The 21618-nt window shown below is 33.2% G+C and overlaps 2 protein-coding genes and 1 long non-coding RNA gene across 4 annotated transcripts; all 3 read right to left on the minus strand.

Moving 5' to 3' along the window:
* Positions 1-3452: 3452 nt before the first annotated feature.
* Positions 3453-8253, minus strand: LOC118054457 (pyruvate dehydrogenase E1 component subunit beta, mitochondrial). 2 transcript variants are annotated; one of them, XM_035066055.2, is made up of 16 exons: positions 8087-8253; positions 7845-7920; positions 7651-7716; positions 7265-7345; positions 7156-7182; positions 6962-7024; positions 6768-6854; positions 6397-6522; positions 5795-5928; positions 5645-5717; positions 5451-5516; positions 4996-5034; positions 4782-4906; positions 4577-4691; positions 3913-4019; positions 3453-3797 (listed from the first exon to the last, which is right to left on the minus strand). In XM_035066055.2, exons 2-15 carry the CDS (start codon positions 7893-7895, stop codon positions 3951-3953), a joined length of 1122 nt encoding a protein of 373 aa, XP_034921946.1. In that variant the 5' UTR covers positions 7896-7920; positions 8087-8253; the 3' UTR covers positions 3453-3797; positions 3913-3950. The 2 variants fall into 2 exon arrangements, with proteins under 2 accessions (XP_034921946.1, XP_034921945.1); XM_035066054.2 differs by having other exon boundaries at positions 8038-8253.
* A 4253-nt stretch (positions 8254-12506) lies between these two features.
* Positions 12507-14450, minus strand: LOC118054458 (uncharacterized). The gene is made up of 2 exons (XR_004688521.2): positions 13807-14450; positions 12507-12782 (listed from the first exon to the last, which is right to left on the minus strand). It is a non-coding gene; the product is annotated as an uncharacterized lncRNA (long non-coding RNA).
* A 4262-nt stretch (positions 14451-18712) lies between these two features.
* Positions 18713-20774, minus strand: LOC118054459 (NAC domain-containing protein 83). Its single transcript, XM_035066056.2, has 3 exons — positions 20098-20774; positions 19567-19853; positions 18713-19326 (listed from the first exon to the last, which is right to left on the minus strand). Exons 1-3 carry the CDS (start codon positions 20276-20278, stop codon positions 19027-19029), a joined length of 768 nt encoding a protein of 255 aa, XP_034921947.1. The 5' UTR covers positions 20279-20774; the 3' UTR covers positions 18713-19026.
* Between the last annotated feature and the right edge of the window lie 844 nt (positions 20775-21618).

The following is a 21618-nucleotide window of genomic DNA, read 5'->3' on the forward strand; positions in this document are numbered from 1 at the left end:
TGCTTTGATGATTGTGACACGATGTTGTCTTAAAACATATATAATGGAAAAAAAATGTCAAAAAAATAGAGTGAATTAATAAAATAAAAGAGTTTTAATTAGAGAGATTTCATTCTTATCTTCATTGCAAATAGTTATTTTTTATAAATATACTTGTCCATGTTGCTTTTGATTTTTATTAAATAAAAAACATAGAAAACATTATATTTTTTTTAGTGAAAAGAACTGATAAGAAAATGAGAAATTATCTTGTTTTAATGGAATTTAAGTTATCACTATTCATAAAAAAGAAATTATTATATGTGATTAAATAAAAAGAATTTTAAAAAGCTCCTCATGATATGAAGTGAGATATCTTAACTTGCATCTATCATTTTACTTTTCAGTTTTTTTTTATTAGTTTTAATAAAAAAAATTAATATTTATTGAAACATATGATTCACTAGTTTTTTTTATTAAACAAACGCATCCAATTTTCAATTCATAATTTATTGATCTTGTCTAGTTGTTAGAACCTGAGGCCACTTTCGACAAAATAATAATAATAATAATAATTAGAGTTATTTATAATTTATCAAAACAAATTAATTAATCCTTGTAGCATTTAAAGCAATTAAATAGATTTTTTACTAGTGTTGAGCAAGCGTAATTTATTTATTTTTTCCCCAACAAAAAACCCACCCACATAGCACAGTGGACACTACCCTGACACCACCAAACTCATCTCCATAAACCAACACTCCTCCTAACACGTTCATGGCCAAAAGGGCAGTCTTGAAAATCCTTCCTGTTGGTGATGATGTTAAGAAAGCAGCCATGTAACCACGTTAGCCTATGACCCAGTAAACCTTGGCTCCTTTATCAAGTTCGACTTGGCTTTCTCTATGTGTGTTTTTTTTTTTTTTTAATAACCTGGAGTATGTATATCAGCTTATGTATGTATCAATTAATTTTTATAGATCTTAAAATTAATAATTAGATAAATCTCAAGTAGTCATTAATAATAATAATCACATAGCTTGAGTATGAGACCACATAAAAATAAACTTTTTGATCATAAACTCTTATCAATAACACCTACTAAGAGCCCGTTTGGGGCTGCGTTTTTATCTATGTTTTGTAAAATTTTGAATTTTTTTTTTGTTAAAAATAAGTGTGGTTTGTACTTTTTGGATCGTTTTGATGTGCTGATGTCAAAAATGATTTTTAAAAAATAAAAAAAAACATTATTGGCATGTATTTCGGCACGAAAAGCTATTTGAAAAGCAACCGCTACCACACTGTCAAACACACTCTAAATGGATACTTGGCTTTCTCTCTTAATCCATGAAAATCAACCGTCCGATGCTATCCCCATAGTAGCTATAGACTTGGCTGTAATCTGCATCACCTGCTGCATTTCCATCATCTTCTCATAGCACTAACTTCGTTCGTTCCTATCTCTTAACACTAACTCTAACCACCTGATACTAAGAGCTCGTTGACTTCAGCCCAAGGAGCTCTTTCCTGAAAGAAAAGGTATCAGAACTCTACTGACCGGAACGGAATCGAAAATGCACTTATTTGGAAATTAACTTTTAATCAGGCAATCGCACCTGCACTTAGATAATTTCGTATTGCGTTCTTGAGTAATGCTAGATCATCTACTTATTACAAATTATTTGATTTTCATTTTTCCAGGCAAGTTGATGTGGTCTCATGTAACCTTGCATTTCAAAAGACCATTTTTGGACCTGAGGGTTATAACCCAAGTTTGTAGTCCTCTGTTGGAGCTACTTTCAGAGTTCATGGATCTCATTGTTGAAAAACCTCACCAGAGTCCCTTGCCGGCGATCTGGTTTGAGGAAAACTTCTTTTCTTCCTCTGATACCAGAACCTCAGCTCATTTGATGGTCTCAGATGCATTGGTTTATTGCGTCCGGACTGCTTCTGATGATCATTCTATCAAGATCACGGCATTTATGGTCTGTTGCTGTCCATCAATGCTATGGTTTATGGCAAAAGCTTTTAAAAATGGTATGCCGAAATGAGACATACCACAGTTTGCTTATAACACTGTTGATCACTGTTAGATGTTTGGTGACTTTCAAACTGACAAGAATTATTTATTATTGGGGTAGATAATTCATGTTTTTGAAAAAATTATTATTTTTGTTTAAAATTAATATTTTTTATGTTTTTAAATTATTTTGATATGTTGTTATTAAAAATAATTTTTTAAAAAAAATATATTATTCTGATGTATTTTAATTAAAAATTTTAAAAAAAATTAAAATTTTTTAATTTTTTTCTTTACTTCAAATTAATATTTTTTTGATATTTTTAAATTATTTTGATATATTAATATTAAAAATAATTTTTAAAAAATATTATTTTAATATATTTTTAAATAAAAAATATTTTAAAAAATAACCATTAAATTACTTTCAAAATTGGTCTAGTTGCCAGCGTTTCATACAACGCGCATAGCCTTTGATTTGTGCTTTACAGGTCCGAGGGAGATGATGCGCGAGACAGATGCTTTCAAAAGATTTATCCAGGGTGTGGTTGTGTTTGCCTGGACAAGTGCTTGATTGGTAATGAACGACAGTGTGATTTGTAAAAACATTTTTTAATTAAAAATAAATTAACTTTTTTTAAAAAAGATTAATACATTAAAATAATAAAAAATATCTTAAATTCAAATAAAAAGCAGGTTGCATAGAAAAAACAAGAGCAACGTTCATCCAAAACCAAACAAGTGCACTATATTTGTTTTTGACACCTTGTTGGACCATTTCCATGCTAAAAACTTACAAGTCGAGCAAACAATGAACCCTGTTTTTTCTTTCGTGCAGCTAAACCAGAGTCGAACATTTTGAACATTTAAAAATCTAATACTAAACAAGATTATCTATATTTTATTTACGAAGTTACAAGAAATATGACTAAATTGAGCGTTTATACCAGGAAGGGTGCTGGACATTACCGTAATAACATCCTATTCAGTGGGGAACCTGACAAGACGAATCCAGGCCACCTAAGCGCTCCACTAAATCCACCCGAATCTTTAAATAACCAAATCCAGACGGAAGACAAGAGGACAGCAGATAGGAAGGAATAAAGGAGAACAGCTAAACATTGCCAACTTGATTAGATAACTTGGATTTTGGTCATTTCCTGATAAACCCCATGTACTATCCAGTTCATCACAAGATTCTCGAGTACATAAATGGAGCGGCAAAATGGATTGATATCTAGAGATAGGAATAACTTCGGAGGGAGTTAAGCTCCAAACAATGAAATATCTTGGAACACATAGGTTGAGTGCAGGCTGTGACTGGTTAATAACTGTGCCTTTGTGTCAAGAAAAGCCAGAAGAGAACGCGTTAATCTCAATGACCTTTGTATTTCTAGCAATCTTAAACAGAAAAGCAGATGGAACTTCTCTAATGCGTGCAATTCACATAATATACTCGAGTAACACCCAGAACACGTTAATTAATTTAACTAGGGCCTCTAAAGTTCAAGCTGATGTCATGAAGAGCATGTAATACATCAATTTATGAATAAAAGGGAATCAAATTGATCATATGAAGATAAACTTGGAAACATCACGGACCATTCAAAGGAGAATGCGCTCTAAAAATCCACAAGTAAACATATTTATTGGCTCACGTGTGAAACGGGTTCATATCAGGTACCAAATTTGACAAAACATAGACAAAAATTCCCGTTGATGCACGCTCCATGTTATTCAATGAGCTGTTCCTTCCCAGCAGTAACCAGAAGGGGAAAAATGTACATCTCTCAGATTCCTGAAAGCATCATTGTTTGTCATTACAAGAATAACAAAATAAAAGTGAAGATTTTGTGAAAAATATTACCAAACAAACTAACCAATGATGGACAAAAAGCCAGCAGTAAACTGACCTGAATTTAAGAGGGTTTCTAGACTTTAATGAGTATCATCAAGCAGCTGCAGCCATTGGCACAGATCTGTAGCAAGCTCTCTTTGCTGCACGAACAATATCTTCAACCTGCACATGGCATGAACCAAAAGATAAAAAACACCCAAAAATGCAGCGTGCTTGAAATTCCCATCATGCAAATAAGTCAACATATAAAAGCTTTAGCTATAAAGAGAACAAAACAAAAGGCCATATAAAAGCTTTAGCTATAAAGAGAACGAAACAAAAGGCCACATTTAGTGGACAAGCTTCGAAATAATCACCACAGACATGACTATAGTGTGAAGCCAGAGAGAAAGGGGTTCATTTGGAATTCCTCTATGGATTTTGCTGCTACTGTGGAAAACGGTACTTGGCGGAAAAGGATTCATAGTGGGGGAATTTATGTCGAGAGGAAAGTAGCAAAGACATCTATCTGATTTAATTCACAGATTGTTTATATGGATACAATTTTATTAAATGTTGAAGGGATTCTAACTAACCAATAGGTTTTGGAAGTCCAGTGGAAACAGCTAAGGATTTAAACATCTAAGGTAGTAAGCACATCTATGGCACGCGCCAGAAAATGATCAAACTAGAAGAATTGATATATAAAAACCAAAAAGGAAAGAAATGAAACAGCAGACCTGTGGAACAGCCAATCTCTCTAAATTAGCTGCATAAGGCATGGGAACATCAGCTCCAGCAATTCTCTCAACCGGGGCATCAAGATAACCAAAGCTCTCTTCAACAACAGATGCACTGCCCACGAAATAGCATATTGTGTAAATACATGTGGAGCCAGAATAATTTTGCAGGAGATATTAAATATTTAGTGGAAAGAATACGAACCAGATTTCAGCACCAACACCATGCTGAGGAAACCCTTCTTCAACTGTCACCAGTCTGTTAGTTTTCCTGACTGAAGCATTGATTGTGTCTCTATCTAGCGGCCTAATTGAGCGCAAGTTAATCACCTGCATTAACAAGATCAGTTATTTTTGTCATCGGACCTGAAAGTGCTATAAGCTGTATGGGCTTTACGGTCCTTCTAGCAACGGTTTACCTCAGCGCTGATTCCTTCCTTTGCAAGTATCTCGGCAGCCTGTGAAACAAACAACCTTGTGATTTCAAATGGAAGGGGAAATGTTTTGTCCATGGCATGTGTTATATATAAAAACTTGGCACAGGGAATTCTCCAAACAAATGGCTTCATATCAAAACGTTAAACACATCCCATTCTGCACTACAAAATAAATACAGGATGTGTCCCAAAAGAGGGGCTCAAGTCTCAACAAAATAACAATACAATGTCACATCACAACATTAAAGTAAAAGTAGCATCCACAACCTCCACCCAAATTCAACTACATCAGTTATGGGGGCCTGAATATTAATGCAATGCCACATCATTAAAAGAAGCAAGACCACTATAATAGCCACCATCTTTTCCCTCCTGATAGGTGATGGTAAAAAATTATTAAATCAATGACAGGAGAACATTTGAAGCGCAGAACAAACCTTGAGAGCATAGCCAACCATTTTTGAAAAGGCTGTAATGGTCACATCCTTCCCTTCTCTCTCAATCTGTTGAAAGTAAACAATTTGAAGGGAAAATGTAAATGCAGAAATAAATAATTAAAGAGCACAACTGAATAGCAGCTAACTGCAGAAACATTGAGAGGAATAATCTTTAAGACTTCAGAGAGGGGTACCTTGGCTTTCCCAATTGGAACGCAAAAACTGGAGTCGAGTACTTCAGCAGAAACAGGGAATGTCTCACCATATCTGAATAACAAAAGATCAATCAACTATGGACATCAACCTAGGAAAATGTAATAATCACCACTTATCAAGATACTTACAACAACTCATTTTCAAGGAAAACAACGGGATCAGGGTCCCTTATGGCAGCCTTTAACAAACCACGGGCATCTTCAGATGAGTAAGGAGCCAGCACTTTCAACCCAGGGCAGGAGGCATACCACGAAGCATAGCACTGAAAGGAGTGTCATCGAGCATTTAGCCCTCAATAAACTGAGTTACAATCACTACTCTGAACAATTTGGCAATTACACACGCATATACACAGAACTTGCTAAACAACATCTTCAACAATAATGTTTCCCTCTTTCCACTATCAAATACTGGGAATCAGTTGTAATCAATAATTGTGTTTGAACCAAGATTCTCCTAAAACAAAAGAACAATGTTGCTGTCCTCTCCAAGATTTAATATGATCAATTATAAAACCCAAACAATAAGATGGAAAAAAAGAAGCAAGCAGCTTCTTTTCAGAATACACTAGACTTTGGAGCAGCAACCAATGACCACATGACAAAAATGATTTATGCCATCAAGCCATATACTCTAGTATCAAACTACAAGGTCATCATTCACAGAGACACAAAAGAGGGAGGGGGAGCTTGCAAAATGACAGATAGATAAGATAGCACAACCACCATACATGAGAGTGTTGAGCACCAACTCCAGCAGCAGCACCATTAGGCCCTCTGAAAACAATGGGCACTGATATCTGCCCTGAAGACATATAATTTGATTTTGCAGCCGAATTAATGATGTGGTCAATTGCCTGCATCAAAAGCCAAAATTGAAGAGCAACTAGTAACAATTTCAGCAAAACCCATCTGAAATCCCAAACAAATATAATTTTGGCATAAGAGATCTGAAATGTCAAAGAAATATACTCCATCAACATCACTCTAAAACACATGTTCAATCAATGCACTATCTGGCACCCCAAACATTTATTTGTCACTATTGAATCAGAGAATCTCTTTGCACAAGGTATTTATAAACCATAGGCAACCTACAAACCTGCATAGAGAAGTTGAATGTCATAAACTCAATAACTGGCTTGAGACCATGGTAAGCAGCACCAACTCCAATGCCAGTAAAACCAGCCTGTTAGACATGTAAGAAAAGCAGATGGTGGTCAGGGAACAACCATCACCAAAGAATAGAAGCAAAACATCAAATTCCACATCATAAAGTCCAGCGATAAAACCAACCTCTGTGATTGGTGTATCAAGGACTCTCTCGGGACCATACTTGTCTAAAAGCCCCTTGGATATCTACAGAAAATGAAAAATTCAAGGTAAATGGACCATCAGACTCGTCAACAGAAAAAAATAATAATAATGAAAGAGGGATAGCAACAAATATGGAAAACCTCAAATTTATATCATTGGCAAGAAAGTCTGACCTTATATGCACCCTGATATTCCCCAACCTGCACTTCACATAAACACAAGACACATAAGAAGAGAACATCAAAAAAAGAACTCCATTAAAACATTGGAGTCTATTCTCACCTCTTCACCCATCAAAAAGACCTTAGGATCAGCTGACATTTCCTCATCGAGCGCAGTGTTTAGCGCTTCTCTAACTGTTATCTGCACACAATTATAGATTCACCAAGTGCAAAATCTCAGTTTTATCTTCTCCAGGAAAACTAAGCATACCTTGGCTAAGAGATAACAACAGCATTTAAAAATGTAACTCCACAACCCCAACAAAAAAAACGGGGGGATTGAAAACCCAATACAAGACTGGCAATTACGAAAAGCTGAACAAGAGATTTACAAACAATCAATTAAAAAATAATTTTACCAATTATAGTAGCAAAAAAAGTAAATTCTCCTGATATATAACACAACCGATAAATTTACAATGGAAAAGAAAATGGCTTTGCATTTACTTCTTTTGCTGCAGATGAATAACCTCTCCATGCCGATACCGCAGGGCGAATCCTCTGCCCAAAAGCCTACACACAAACAAAAAAAAATTACAAAGAACAAAATAGCAAATGTAAAAGCTACAAATTAAATGAATCAAAAAATAAAGTAAAAATACAAACACATCAAATATTAATAATAATAATAATAATAATACCAGGAGCGGAGAACCTCCGGCACTAATCTTTTGCCTTACAATTCCAAACATATTCTCTCTTTCTCTATCTCAAAAACTGCATCCCCAAACAAAACGAAAAGATTAAAAACCTAGAGTTTAGGAAAAGTTCAAATAAATAAATAAAATCAGAACTGTAAAAGAAAAAATAAAAAAGCAGAAGCCGTGAGAGCACCTTGTTTAAGGCGATGATCAAAGAAATAAATAAATATTTTTTTTCTCACAGGCAGAGCAGGATCTGATGATCTGGTAGGGGAGATGAGATGAGGGAATGGCGATCAAAACAGCCACCTCCACCGCCTTCTTCGCTTACTCTTTTTTTTTTTTTTCTTATTATATTATTATTAATGATAATTACTCCGCGCGTACTTTTTTCCGATATTTTTATTTATTTGAGAGGGTGGGCACTAATAATATTAGTTTTTCATTGATTCCACGAAAGACAACTATGACTTTACTATTTGGAATAGAATAATGACTGGAAACCTGGTTAGCTGGTACTCTTGTGTTGTGAGATCATCTCATGATGTCGTAGTGAGGAATCGGACGGTAGGCGATGATGAAGTCTTAATGGTGATTGTTTGCTGTTACTAGTTTGAGAGAATGTAAAGTACTAGATAGTTTCTCGTTACAGGATCTCACAATTAAATATCTTCATTTTTCCAAAAAACAATCTTGCTGACAGATTCTCTCTCTCTGTACATCCTTGCTGACGGGGACTTGTTTCTCCGGTGTCAGTTTTGATGCGCTGTCCTTTTTCTTTGAAAATATGAATTAGAGATGTATTGTATTTTTACTGACTCAAATTAAATGAAATTTAAGATTTATTTCAAAAAAGCATTAATTATAGAATTAAATCATTTTAATTTATTTAAATATTTAAAATCAATAAAAATAAATAAAAAATACTTTAAAAAATAACTACTATTATACTTTAAATACCCAAAATAAACTAAGAATCGCTAAAAGTGAAAAAGCAATGATTATTGACAATTTATTTATTTATTTTAAAATACCAATGCTTAGCGAGTGCACAGGTTATTGTTGCATTTAGAATTGTGGAAGTAGGTGGGCACATCATGCGGTAGATGGGCGGGCAGCTCGAGCCCACCAACCACCGCAGATATTCAACAGGTACTATCAGAAACCACAGCAGAACTAATTCGATATTATTTCAATAGTCCACCAGAGTAATTCCACGAGATTTGAAAATCTCCCTGAAAGTTTGAATTGATTAGCCATTAGATTTTAAGAGAAATGATATAGCCCGTTTGGGAATGCAGAATAAACAAAAATTGATTAAACATTTTAGGAAGAAAAATTATCATGATCAAAATAAATTATATATAAATAAAAAAATAAACTCAAATAATAATTGATTAACATATTTTTTAAAAATTCAAAAACTTTATCTTATATGCAAAATAAATAATATTTTCTTGTTTTATGGAAGGGAAAAATAAAGAGTTAAAATTGAGCCAAAATAACACCAAATCTTTTAGAAAATAATGGATCTAGGCAAAATGAATTTTGAGTTGAAGTCATATGCGCGTGCAGCTCAGGCTCCAGGCTAGAGTTTGGGTGTGCTTTAAAATAATCTAAAGAATCATTCTTTGTAAACCCATGAATAAAAAGTCTAAATAATTAGTCTTTTTTTTTTTCATCAACCTTGACAAGTATTTTTAGCATGAAAAACATAATTTTAAATCCAAAACTTTTCAGCCTAATATTGTTTCATGGTGAGTAATTGAAACTGATAATTAAGAGAAATTATAATGATAATTACCAAAATTAATTCTATAAACAAAGAAGTCTTTGAATTTTCACCACATGCATGCGTGACTCGAGCTCTAAGCTTGAGTCCGGATTTGTTGTGGAATAATCAAAAGTATTACTTTTTGTTGGTCCCTGAAGAAAGAGTCTGAACAAGTAGTTTTCTTCTTCATCAAACCAAACAATTTTTTCAGCACAAAAACATGTCATATTTAGAGCTGAGAAATTTAAGCTTAATATTATATTACAAGGGGTAGTTAAGGCCGAGAATAAAGGAGATTTATTTAGGTAATTACCATAATTAATTTTATAAGAAAAATATGTTTCAAACAAATTACACGCTTGTTCGAGTCAGGTTCCGAGCCCAAGTTTGAATTTGAGTTTACTGTAAAATAATAAAAATAATTATTTTTCTCGACCCATAATAAAAAGTTTAGACAATTAGTGTAATATCTTATATCGGCAGGTGATGATTTAGATGAGAGCCTTATATGAACATGTTCACTTTGAGTAGTAAGATATATTTTGGGGCCATGTTACTACCAAGAACAAATATATAAGACCCGTAAGCTAAAGCGGATAATATCTTACTAGTGAGATGGAGTATTACATTAGAGCAACAAATTCGTAAGGCTTGTGGGCTAAAGCGAGCAATATCTTACAAGTGGGGTGGAATGTTATAATTTGGTATTAGAGCCCAGCTCACTAGCTATCTAGTGGTGCCAACGAGGTTGTTGGGCTCTTTAAAGAGGGTGGACTGTAATATCTCATATCAGCGAGATGAGGACTTGGAGGAGAGTTTTATATGAGCATACTTACTTTGACTAGTAAGACGCGTTTTAGGATAATATGTGGCTGCCAAGAACAAATCCACAGGGGCCATGGCCCAAAGTTGACAATATCTTGCTAGTGGGGTAGGTGTTATAATTTAACATCAGAGCCGAGCTCACTAGATGTCCAGTGATGCCGATGGGGTTGTCAGACTTTTTAAGGGTGGTGGATTATAATATCTCACGTTGACGAGTAAAGACTTAGAGAGTGTCTTATATGTGCATGCTCACCTTAACTACTAAGACATATTTTAAGGTTATGCGTGTCTGCTAAAAACAAATCCGTGAGACCCGTGGCTCAAAATAGACAATACCTTACTAGTAGGGTGGGGTGTTAGAGTTAGTCTTCTTCTTCATTAACTTAGACAATTTTTTCAACAGAAAAAGATGTCATATCTAAAGTTAAAACTTGTTTAATATTGTTTTATTATGAATAATCAAGGTTGATAATGAAGGAAATTTATTATGATAATTACTATAGTTAATTTTATATTAGTTTTAGATCTAAAATTCTCTCTAAAATGAGCTGAAAGTGGAGTGTTATGGATAAAATTATACAGATTTCTCACACTTTACTTCACCTTGGTTTTAACTTAGTTTTATTTATATTTTATAACCTTTATTTTCCTTTTTAATTTTTTATTTTATAGCTCAAATTCAGTTTTTATAGAGAGATATTTGAGAATTATTTCTTTTAATTCATGGATCATAATTAAAAGTGTATTTAAACAAGATAATTTTATTAGAATCTTGTAAAGTTGGTTATATACAACTTGTTTGTACCGAGTAAATAATAAAAAAATCTAAAAGAAAAATAACTTATGCTTGCTTTTTTTTTATATTCAACTTATTATATTCTAAGTGATTTAAGAAATAAGTAATTGTATTGTTTTAGTTTAAGTCTAACATATTATATAATTAATATACATGCTAGATTTTTAGTCTGATCTTCTTATAAGTTTTAATGCATTCTTAAAATGCAAGTTGTATATTATTTTAATTACAAGTTTACATTGTATAATTAAGTACTGATTTTTGAACAACAATAACCACCGTCAACAACCATTGCGTATTTTAGCCTAATTTTGACAATGAAAAATTCTTGTCGAAAAGCAACAAAATTAGAAGAAAAAAAAAAGTAATTTTGGAATAAAAAAAGCCCACTTTGATAACTGAAGAAAGTTCGGCGCGCGTCCAGGCTCTAAAATATTTTAACACACATATATATATAAATTATTTTATATGATAATTTCAAAATAAATGTTAAAAAAATATTATTTTAATATATTTTCAAGTAAAAAATAATTCGTACTATAATACCAAACAAGATTTTAAGGCATAGAAAGAAAAACTTGGATTTTTTAAAATTAACACAATAATTAAAAGTTTTGATAAAATAATATTATTTTTTTAAAAAATAATAATATAGCACTTTTTCACCTTATCATGTTTTAACTTATACTCCAATTAAAATTTTTAAAAGTTATTATTTGCAATAATTATCCCTTATTTTTTAGTGTCAATAATATCATCTGACTTGTTATAACAAATAATTCTAGGTAATAAAATGTGAGTCTGTCATAATTAGATAAAGATTTATCTTAGATAAATAACATGGATCGCTTAGTATTTATTAAGATGTAAGATATATTTAAATTCAAGAGAAAGTCTAGTCACGCAAGACTAAAATAATGGCTAAAAAATACCATAACTTTTAATCCAATCATTAAATCATACTCAAGTTTTTATATGTTTTTACGGATGAAATCACTACTACAAGTATCAAATCTTTAGATTTTAAAATTTTTATTTAGAGACTAGTTTTGATATTTTTTTTATTTTTATTATTAATTGACTTTTTAATTTAACTGATTATTATAAACTAGTCAACCAATTAATTTTCAATTCAATATATGTCACTATTGTAAACTGCAATATCAATTCAAATCTTATCTCACGATATTTAATTGATATCGTGATTTAAGATGTTACAGTTTATTATCACGATAATTAAAAGTGTAACTCGTTGCTGACATGTCAATTCACGAAATAAATATTTTATTTTATTTTACTAAATGCAGGGCTATAAAAATGCGTTTTCCAGTGCAAGAGAGAAAGCAACGGTTTTCATCTTCTATATAGGCGGCTGAAGCAGTAGCAGGTTCAGTTCTGAGTGTTCTGTTTCTTACAAGAGTCCATTAATTCGAGGCCTTTGAAAAGTTCACACCTCACACTTCGCAGAACACGAGACTCGGTCTGTTTTGATCTGCACCTTAATATCTTGCTACAGGAAGCAAACAGCTACCGTCCTTAATATCTGCACTACGAGGAAATAATGTATTAATTGTTTTTTAAAATATTTTTTTATTTAAAAAAATAAATATTTTTTTTTATTTTTTAAAAAATTATTGTTATAATCAACATATTAAAATAATTTAAAAACATAAAAATATATTAATTTAAAAAAATATATATTTTTTAAAAACACTTTTAAAATATAATGACAAACAATCATTATCTTTAACATAAAACAGGATTAGTGAAGTCAATTATGTGACATCGGCTCAGATAATTAGAGAAATTTCGCAGTATATTAGATCAAGCCATTTGTACTGCACTAGATGGAGCCAGTCACACTGTTTTGTCTTACTAATTAAATTAACTGAACTGATGAAATAAACTGTTTTGCTTTACATATAATTAGTCATGTAACGTAAAAATATCTTTAAAAAACAATAATAAAATGATAGTCAAGGGTACTTCACACGCTAAATTTCAACATCAAAGTCACGCGGATGAAAAAAATATAAAAAAACAACAACTAAAAAGATATAATTGACTGAATCCATACTTTATTATTGATTTTTCAACTTTGTTTATTTAAAAGGTTTACCACTCCTAAATAAAATAAAAACCAACATTATAATTCTAATTCAAATAGAATAGAGAATATAAAACTCAAAATTAATATAAAAACCCAGAAACTTCAAAAAAATAATGAAAATTAAGTTTTCTAGACCTTAACGAATTTTTTTGAGTTGATTTATTATAAAACTAAGCTTGTAAAATTATCTAGTAAAATTTAAACTTGATTCAATAAAAAATAAAAAATTATGGTTTTTTCTTGTCACACAACATCCTATTTCTACATCACAAAAGAGGGCTCGGATTAATCAATACTTAGGTTAATAAAATATAACCAAGTTTTAAAGTGACTCAACACATGTATAGAACTCAAATCGAACCAGACTAGTGGATTCAGATTTCGGACAGGTCAATCTTATGGTTCAGATTTCCAGCAACAAGCATGTTAAGTGCGAGGTAAGAGCATATGAACTCACCTGCTTGGGAGGCACGATCACTGCTCCACTGTTATTTACAGAAATTGCATTTCCTTGTCATGTGGCCTGTCATTTCACTCTGCCAATCGAAACTGAAGACTAGCAGGGTCAAATTAACACAATAGAAAAACAGGAAGATAGAAAAGCAGAGAACTAGAACAATGAAAATCAAAACAAACAATAATGTTCCAATTTCCAAAACCAAGATTCAAATTTGGAAAACCTAACATCTCAGCTCTTCACCATTTTTCTTCCAGTCCAGGTTTGATGTTTGAATTCCTTCAAGTGGCGTCAATTATATGAAAAAGAAAAAAGAAAATCAAGGGGTTAAAGATTTTAGACGCACGCAGCGTGGCACCATCACTCCTCTTGCAAGTTTTGGTGGCGCAACGCTAGCGTGCGTCTGAAACCACCCCCTTCTCTGCCAATTGCAAATCTTCCGTCTCTCATTCACGCTCTCCCACCCAATTATACCTTATTCCCTCTCTCTCTCAATTACATTATTTGTGAGGAATGGAATTGGATCATGGAGGACGAGGATTGCTTTATTCATAACGATTTATAGGGTAGTGCCCACGAGAGGAGGGGCAGCCAAGGGGAGTAAAGGACACAACGCATGCATTATCACCAAGGATGGGACCAAATTTTAGCTCTGCATTGGCTTAGAGTTTCATGGTGATTGAAAATTTGGTTGTAGTTATTTTTTAAAATAATTTTTATTTTTTTATTTTTAAATAAATATTAAATATTTTTAAAAATAAAAACAAAATTACTTTCTTCATGTACTGTAAAGCTGCCAGTACAAATGGAGGGCAAACGCGGACCGCTACAACTGGTGACAAATGGGCTACTGTGCTTTGTCAAGAAGTGATAGCTGATTTATAAAGTAAAATCCTTAACAAATCCGTGAAGGACAAGGGGGCGGTGGCTTTTGTATAGTTTTTGGCACTTTTAGCCCAGTTTTGCATGCGCTCGGAGGAAGATACAAGTTTTATTAATATTTTCTCCTTGCAACTTGCAAATTTGGATTTAACTTCTTGACTCTGTACACGACAGCAGCGAGGGAAGCAAAAATAAATCCTTCAATTATACCGATTCTACAGAAGGGGCATGAAATGAACTGCCGGGGAATTTAGGAATCGGGAACCTGCTCTATTTTAAAGGAGGGGAGTCCTTCAATTAAATCCTTCTTTGTTTTGTACCCAAATATATCTGAGATTCCAATCAGAATATGATCCCCGTTACTTTTAGTGTGTTTTGAAATGATATCGGTTGTTTATTTTTTAAAATAATTTTTATTTCAAAACATATTAAAATAATATATATTTTTTAATTTTTAATTTTTTTTTAATATCAGCATATCAAGATAATTTAAAAATACCAAAAATATATCAATCTAACTTTTTTTTTCTTATTTTTTAAGAAAACTAAATAAATGACGAAACATGGATCCGGATAAAAATAAACCCCGGGTGCATGGATATACCGTATCTATGGTTAATTATTTTAAGGAGTTTATAACTCTTTTAAATTATAAATTATTAAATATTTGTATTTATTGTATGGTAATAATTTATCTTACCACTATATAACTTAATTAGCTATCCCATAATTATGCTAATTATTCATATTATTTTATAATTATGACCCACGTGGTTTATAATAATACTATTTACTTTGTAACAAAAAAAATTATGAACTATTAAATATATTTCACTAATAAACCATAAAAAATAATACTTTACTTTCATATTTTAGCTGATTAATCTATAGTTATGATGGTTACGAACAATTATGTATAACTTAAATAAAAATAATTCTTGTTACCTTTAGGTAGGAAAAATAATACTATTTAATTTGTAAAGAAATTATTTTTTTAATGATCACGGACTAATAAGTATTAATACTTATTCTATTGCAAATACTATCTTGAAGTAATTACACCAAACCCCAATATGAATAGTACGATATATTGAAATCAAATATGTAATGAAGTAATGATTCATTACATTTATTTGTTTAGTTGTAAGATTTTTTGTAGTGTAAGAGAAAATTTCATAATAGTTTTTATATATTTTAAATTTTATTTTAGTCCTTATATTTTATTTTTATTTTAAAATGGCCTTTATTTGGAAACTTTTTGTTGTTGTAGTTTATAGAGATGATAATTTTTTTTATAATCAAATTCGTTACCACGGGCAGACAATAACCACAAAGCAAAGCAAATGCTGTGACATCCATAAATACTCTAAATAAACTTTCTTTAGTTACCATGGGGCAAACACTAACCACCATAATCGTTATTCTACACTAAGCTCCTTAGGCTTCTAAAAGCTCAACAAACAAAGAATTAGGAGATAGTCTATTCATGAGCATATCCATGAGAATTTCTATGGCTACCATTAGTGGAGAGGTTCCTTTTTGTTTAAATGCATATGGAATGCTTGACTTCACAACGACTATATTTATATGAAAATGAGTTTGGACAACTATGATGGCTTGACCAATTCAAGAGAGCATGTGTAAAGTATGCCAATAGCTTAGAATTGGTCATCCAAGAGAGTGACTAGATATGTAAGATACCCCTAACAACCTTCAGATGATTTGTGCATGCTTGATATAACAAATTGGAACCAAACTCTATTGAAAGGTTCAGTGATCTCTGCGCCAAGCTAGTGGAATGATTTAGCACTAGCATACTTGCCAAGGAAAACTCCACATAACTTTTTAGTGTTGCTTAATAAAATGGTGAGTTTACACGAGCATATTTGAGAAGATTTAATGGGGAGATGCTTAGGATGAAAGAATTGTTTGAGCCAGTAGCCTTAAAAGCCTTGAAATGAGAAGTAAAAGAACATGCCTTTTGGAGAAAACTTTATGCCTTACCAGATAAAAACTTATCGAAAGTGAAACAATTCATGAAAAATCATTTACGAGTTTAAGAGGTTAGTTTGCTATGACATGAACCTCTTTATTTTCATAAGGATAACTAACGTGAATAGCCTTCCAAATGAAATAATCAAGGTAGTTAAATCGAACATCTTAGTGTTACCTCCAAGACATGTTCCTCTTAAGAACCTCCCTTATACATATCACTCAGATCATCCTAGGATGTATCATCCTTAATAAGAATATAAGTTTTGAATGTTAATGATTTATTCAAAATGATTTTTTATTCTTTCCAAGTAATTGACATTAATTCTAGGAATGTGCACTCTCCTAAAAAAAGGATGGATATGGTCTCTTAGTGTTATATGCACCACTCTCCAAGTATACACACCATTCTTTAAGGAATGAACGTGGTCTCTTAGTGCTATATACACCACTTTTCAAGAGATGGATGTGGTCTTTCAAGTACTACACGCACCACTCTTCAAAGGATAAATATGGTCTTTCTAATGTCATTTGTACAACTCTATCTCCGTAGGATAATAGCCCCGCTCTTCAAGGGATGGACATAGTCTCCCTAATACAATAACAGCATCATCCAATCACCACTATTTAGTAGGGGGCTCTTATGACCTATAAAAAAAAATCATGATGACCACTTTTTAGTGGAGGGCTCCTAAACCCTTTGTTATTGCTAGGAAAGCCACGGGCTCCCACACTCCACTCCAAAAGTTTCTAAGATAATGGCTTAACCTCGTTAGGTTCCACATCATCACTTGAGATTTTTATAAATAATAGGTATAATATCCTCAATCTCTAAAATTTTTTCAATGTATATATTTTTGATATTTTATATCTGAAAAAATTTCTTTCAATCTAGATGCATATTTTTTTTTCCAGCTTACACCCACTTTTTATACGAGCAAAACTCACTACTCTAACCAAATTAAGAAATTAATTAAAGTCTTCCGCATATTAATATATCGCAAAGACTGGGGGTTTACTGATGAACTGAGATTTCATTAGTATATCTTTACAAAAAAATATTAGATCAAGAAAAACATATAGGTATAATTTTTCTGAATTATTAGGTGTGTTGGGCTAACATGCTCTTGTATAAACATGCCATAGTGGAGGCGCGTTGGGTTTGGCCAAAGCCATACTTAACCATGGTTGTGCTTGGAGTGTGCCAAGCCCAATCGCGTTGAGTGGCAAGACCCCAAGGTTACTAGGACTAACATTGGCTAAACCTAATTGCTTTTTGGGGTTGGCTAATGCTAGACCACTACCAGACCCAAGGTTATTGGGACTAACACTAGTTAAACCTAATTGCTTTTTGGGGTTGGCTAGCGCTAGACCTATATTGAGGATTGGTGCTGCCAGACCCTATGTGTAGGTCTGATAGATGGTGTTAGACCTAATGTATGAGTCTGACAATACATCAAGCCCAAGCGTAACCTAGGTCTGACGCCAACCAGACCTATACCCTATATGGGTTTGGTAGGTGCTGCCAAGCCCAATAGCTTGGCCTAGTGCACTGCCATGCCAATTGGATGAGCTTAACGTGTATTTACAAGTATTAGCCACAAGTTATCTTGGTCTATCAACCACATTGACTAAGAAAAATAGATACGATAATTATGACCTAGCTATCCTTCTTGGGCTATTAGATTTTTGGTACTTCATCTAATACAATTTTTTTTTCCGACATTGAAACAGGTACAAAGAGTCCTTAAGAGATTCTTTCCATTTTGATATAGCTTCAAGGAATTAGGTTCTGCCAAGTGATTTTGCCTTTCCCATGAGGGAGATAGTAACCTCGTGTGGAGGTTATATTCTTGCAAAAATCTTATTCTTATTCTTATATTCCGATGCTCTTGCGAAAGGATTTTATTTTTCACAAAATCCACTCTGATTATTCCATTGGAAATCATTTGCCTTTTTTTTTTTAAAAAAAGAGAGAGAGAATCAGCTCCTGCATGGTTTAATGGAGTAGCGTATAATTGCTGCTTAAACATGATTGAAGAAACATTTCTATTTGCAAAAAGAGAGAAATATCAATTACTTTGAAATTTTGAGGTTGATTACATGATAACTTGTCGACATCCACATTTCTTCTCTGCATTACTGACAACAGTAATGCCGGGTTTGTTTTCTTTTCCTCTTTTTTTTCTTGTGATTTGCCTTCCTGTTTTAACCATACTCACAGATGAGAGAGACGAAACCTAACGACATAAGCATTAGTTTGCTTAAGATGGCTATTATGGTTGAGAAGCCAGAACACCTAAATACGGTACAAGAACTAATGGCTGATTAAGAAGGGCATTGTAGTTATGGTTTTCTTCTAAAATAAGGAAAACTATTGCAACTACTGCTTTCTTCGTGATCATCTGATTCATTACAAGACACCTCTGTGATTCCACTGGACCCTGAGGATGATGAAGGAGCTAGATTCAAATCAGTTGTCCTGTGCTTTGTCATGAAATCATAGAAAACAGGCTTTGTGGTCCTGAGCTTGGACAGTCTATTATCATTGCCAAATTGCATGTTTTCTTCCTCATTTTTGGTGCTCCTCTTCTTCAAGAATATGCGGCACAGAACCCAATTTTCCATTGGCACCGCAACGGAGCCCTGCAAAAAATTCGACAGAGATTATCAATTTGACCTTCGAGTATGAATGAATTAGGTGGAACAATGCATGCGAGTGATTAAATGAGATCATTTATTCTCCCTTTTTTTTTTAATAAAAAAGGAATTGTAGATTGCAGGAACAGAGAGATGAATCTCAGTGGAAACAAGCTTCAAAGCTTTTATAAGAATTTCTTACAATTTGCTTGGTAGAAAAGAAAATGTACCCAGTAAAAACTCTACCTGAATTGAGTTCTTTTTTAGCAGGGCATTGCAGGCTGCGGTTTCGGTGCTAGCAAGACGGTATTCATGCATGATCCAATCAGTCCTAGTGCCATGCGGGGGTTTTCCTCTGTAAAAAACCAGAGTTTTCTTCATCCCCACAGCTTGATTGCCCTTGGAAGTCACAATTTGCTTGTCTATTCCAGTTGCCTTCCAGTAGCCAGAGCCTGTGGCTCTGTTGGATCGATTCCCGTTGGGATACTTGGCTTCCCTGGTGCTGAAAAAGTACCTCTCCTGCTCCAAATCACCTGAACCCACAAACCCCATGTATCAGAGCAAAGTAGCAATTATCTCCTTGAATTTTCTTGCTACCTCGTTACTCAAGTGGTTTGATAGCCACGTGGCAATGCATTTTGGTTTCAATTGACAACCTATCTCTAAAAATGCCTTTGCTGCTGATAATTTTACAAAGAGTCCTAACTACAAGGCTATAATTGCAATAAATTTACCACTTCAACTTTCGTTGCTAGTTGTCTATGCATGATAACTAACCTGGCAAATCCCAAGGATCAGACTTGCAAACATCGACTTCAGGGATTATGGAAGCAGGCAAGGGGAAAGCAAACACCTTTCTCTTCAAGTACTGGACTACAAGCTCCTCGTCTGTAGGGTGGAACCTAAATCCAGGAGGCAATCTAACAGCACCATTCTTGACAAAATTAAGCTTCTCCATGTCTTATTAGAGCACCTCACAAAAACGTGAAATTGATCAAAAACTTTATGTATATATGTATGTGCCTTGTGGCTCAAGAACGTCTCAACCCGCTATTGGAGCTGCACAATTCTAGCTCGAAAGTCCCAAGACTCATGCACCCTTCTTATAGTCACAACCCACCATCAAAGTTCGCATGAAGAGAATATTTGACAAAGAGCCTCAACAAGAACAGGAACAAGAAAAGGAGAGCTAAAGATAGATTAGAGAAAAGAAAGAAATGTAGAGGGGAGAAAAGGGGGAGAGAGAGGGAGTAAAAGAGGTGTGGCTATTGGAGAGGGAAAGTATGGCTTATTTTATAGTGATGGGTGTGTTGGAGAGAAAGAAGAGAAGAGGGACCTGTCTTTAAGAACAAGGACGACTCCTATGGCGTAAACAAGACTCAAACTCTTTTTTTTTCTTCTGACGCTATTCGTTGTGAGGAAATAAACGTTGAAGACTTTTAAGCACTTAATTTTTTCGGTTCTCTGAGAAAAAAGGTTGGAAATCTTAATAAATTAAACCAAACCCACAAGAGTCTGAAAACTAAGCTTGGCTCTGTTCAACCTATGGGGATAACCGATGCTGTTAAAGCTCTTTTCAACCCTTTTCCTCTTCTCCTCTTCCACATCCCATATTCAATTTTTTATTCGAGATTACCCTTTCACCCTTCCTCTCTTACACAAAATCCCTTTTCTTTTTTTGTTTTTAACATCACATGGAAGCAAAGCAAACTGGCAACGGAGCAGAGGAGAGCAGAGGATGATGTGACCTTACAGGCGTTGCATGCATCGACAGATCATGAATGCTGCCTGTGCCCCGGTTCCTTAACGATCGAATGGCTTCTTATACACTAATTATCTGGAAAAATAAATATTTTTCATAGGAGAACATGTTTTTTCTTTTCCTTTGATAAATAGAGAACATGATTTTATTTGTGGGAGTGAAAGAAATGACAGTGTAATTAAATTTTTTTAACTAGCTTGCTTGGTGACATAGATTTTTTCCTTATAAGTATGCATTTAATTGATTGAGCTATATAAACTAGGATTTGTATAGTTTTTTTTTAATGGTGTTATTTTCTTTCTGTTTTTTTTTTTGTTATTCCCACTCCATGTTTATTGTAAGCTATATTGATATACTACATTACCCCTTGTTTAGTAAAGTTATGGAGTGTTTTTTTTTTAACATAATCAAAATGTTATTCTGTAGTCAATTATTGAAATTAAAAATTAATTCAAATAAAAAACATGAAGTAAATAAAATTCAAGTTCTTAAAATTTTAAGCTCTAATAAATTTTTTGAAATAAATATTTTATTGG

This window comes from Populus alba, chromosome 3, assembly GCF_005239225.2.
Source record: "Populus alba chromosome 3, ASM523922v2, whole genome shotgun sequence".
In the NCBI taxonomy this organism is placed as follows: Eukaryota; Viridiplantae; Streptophyta; class Magnoliopsida; order Malpighiales; family Salicaceae; genus Populus; species Populus alba.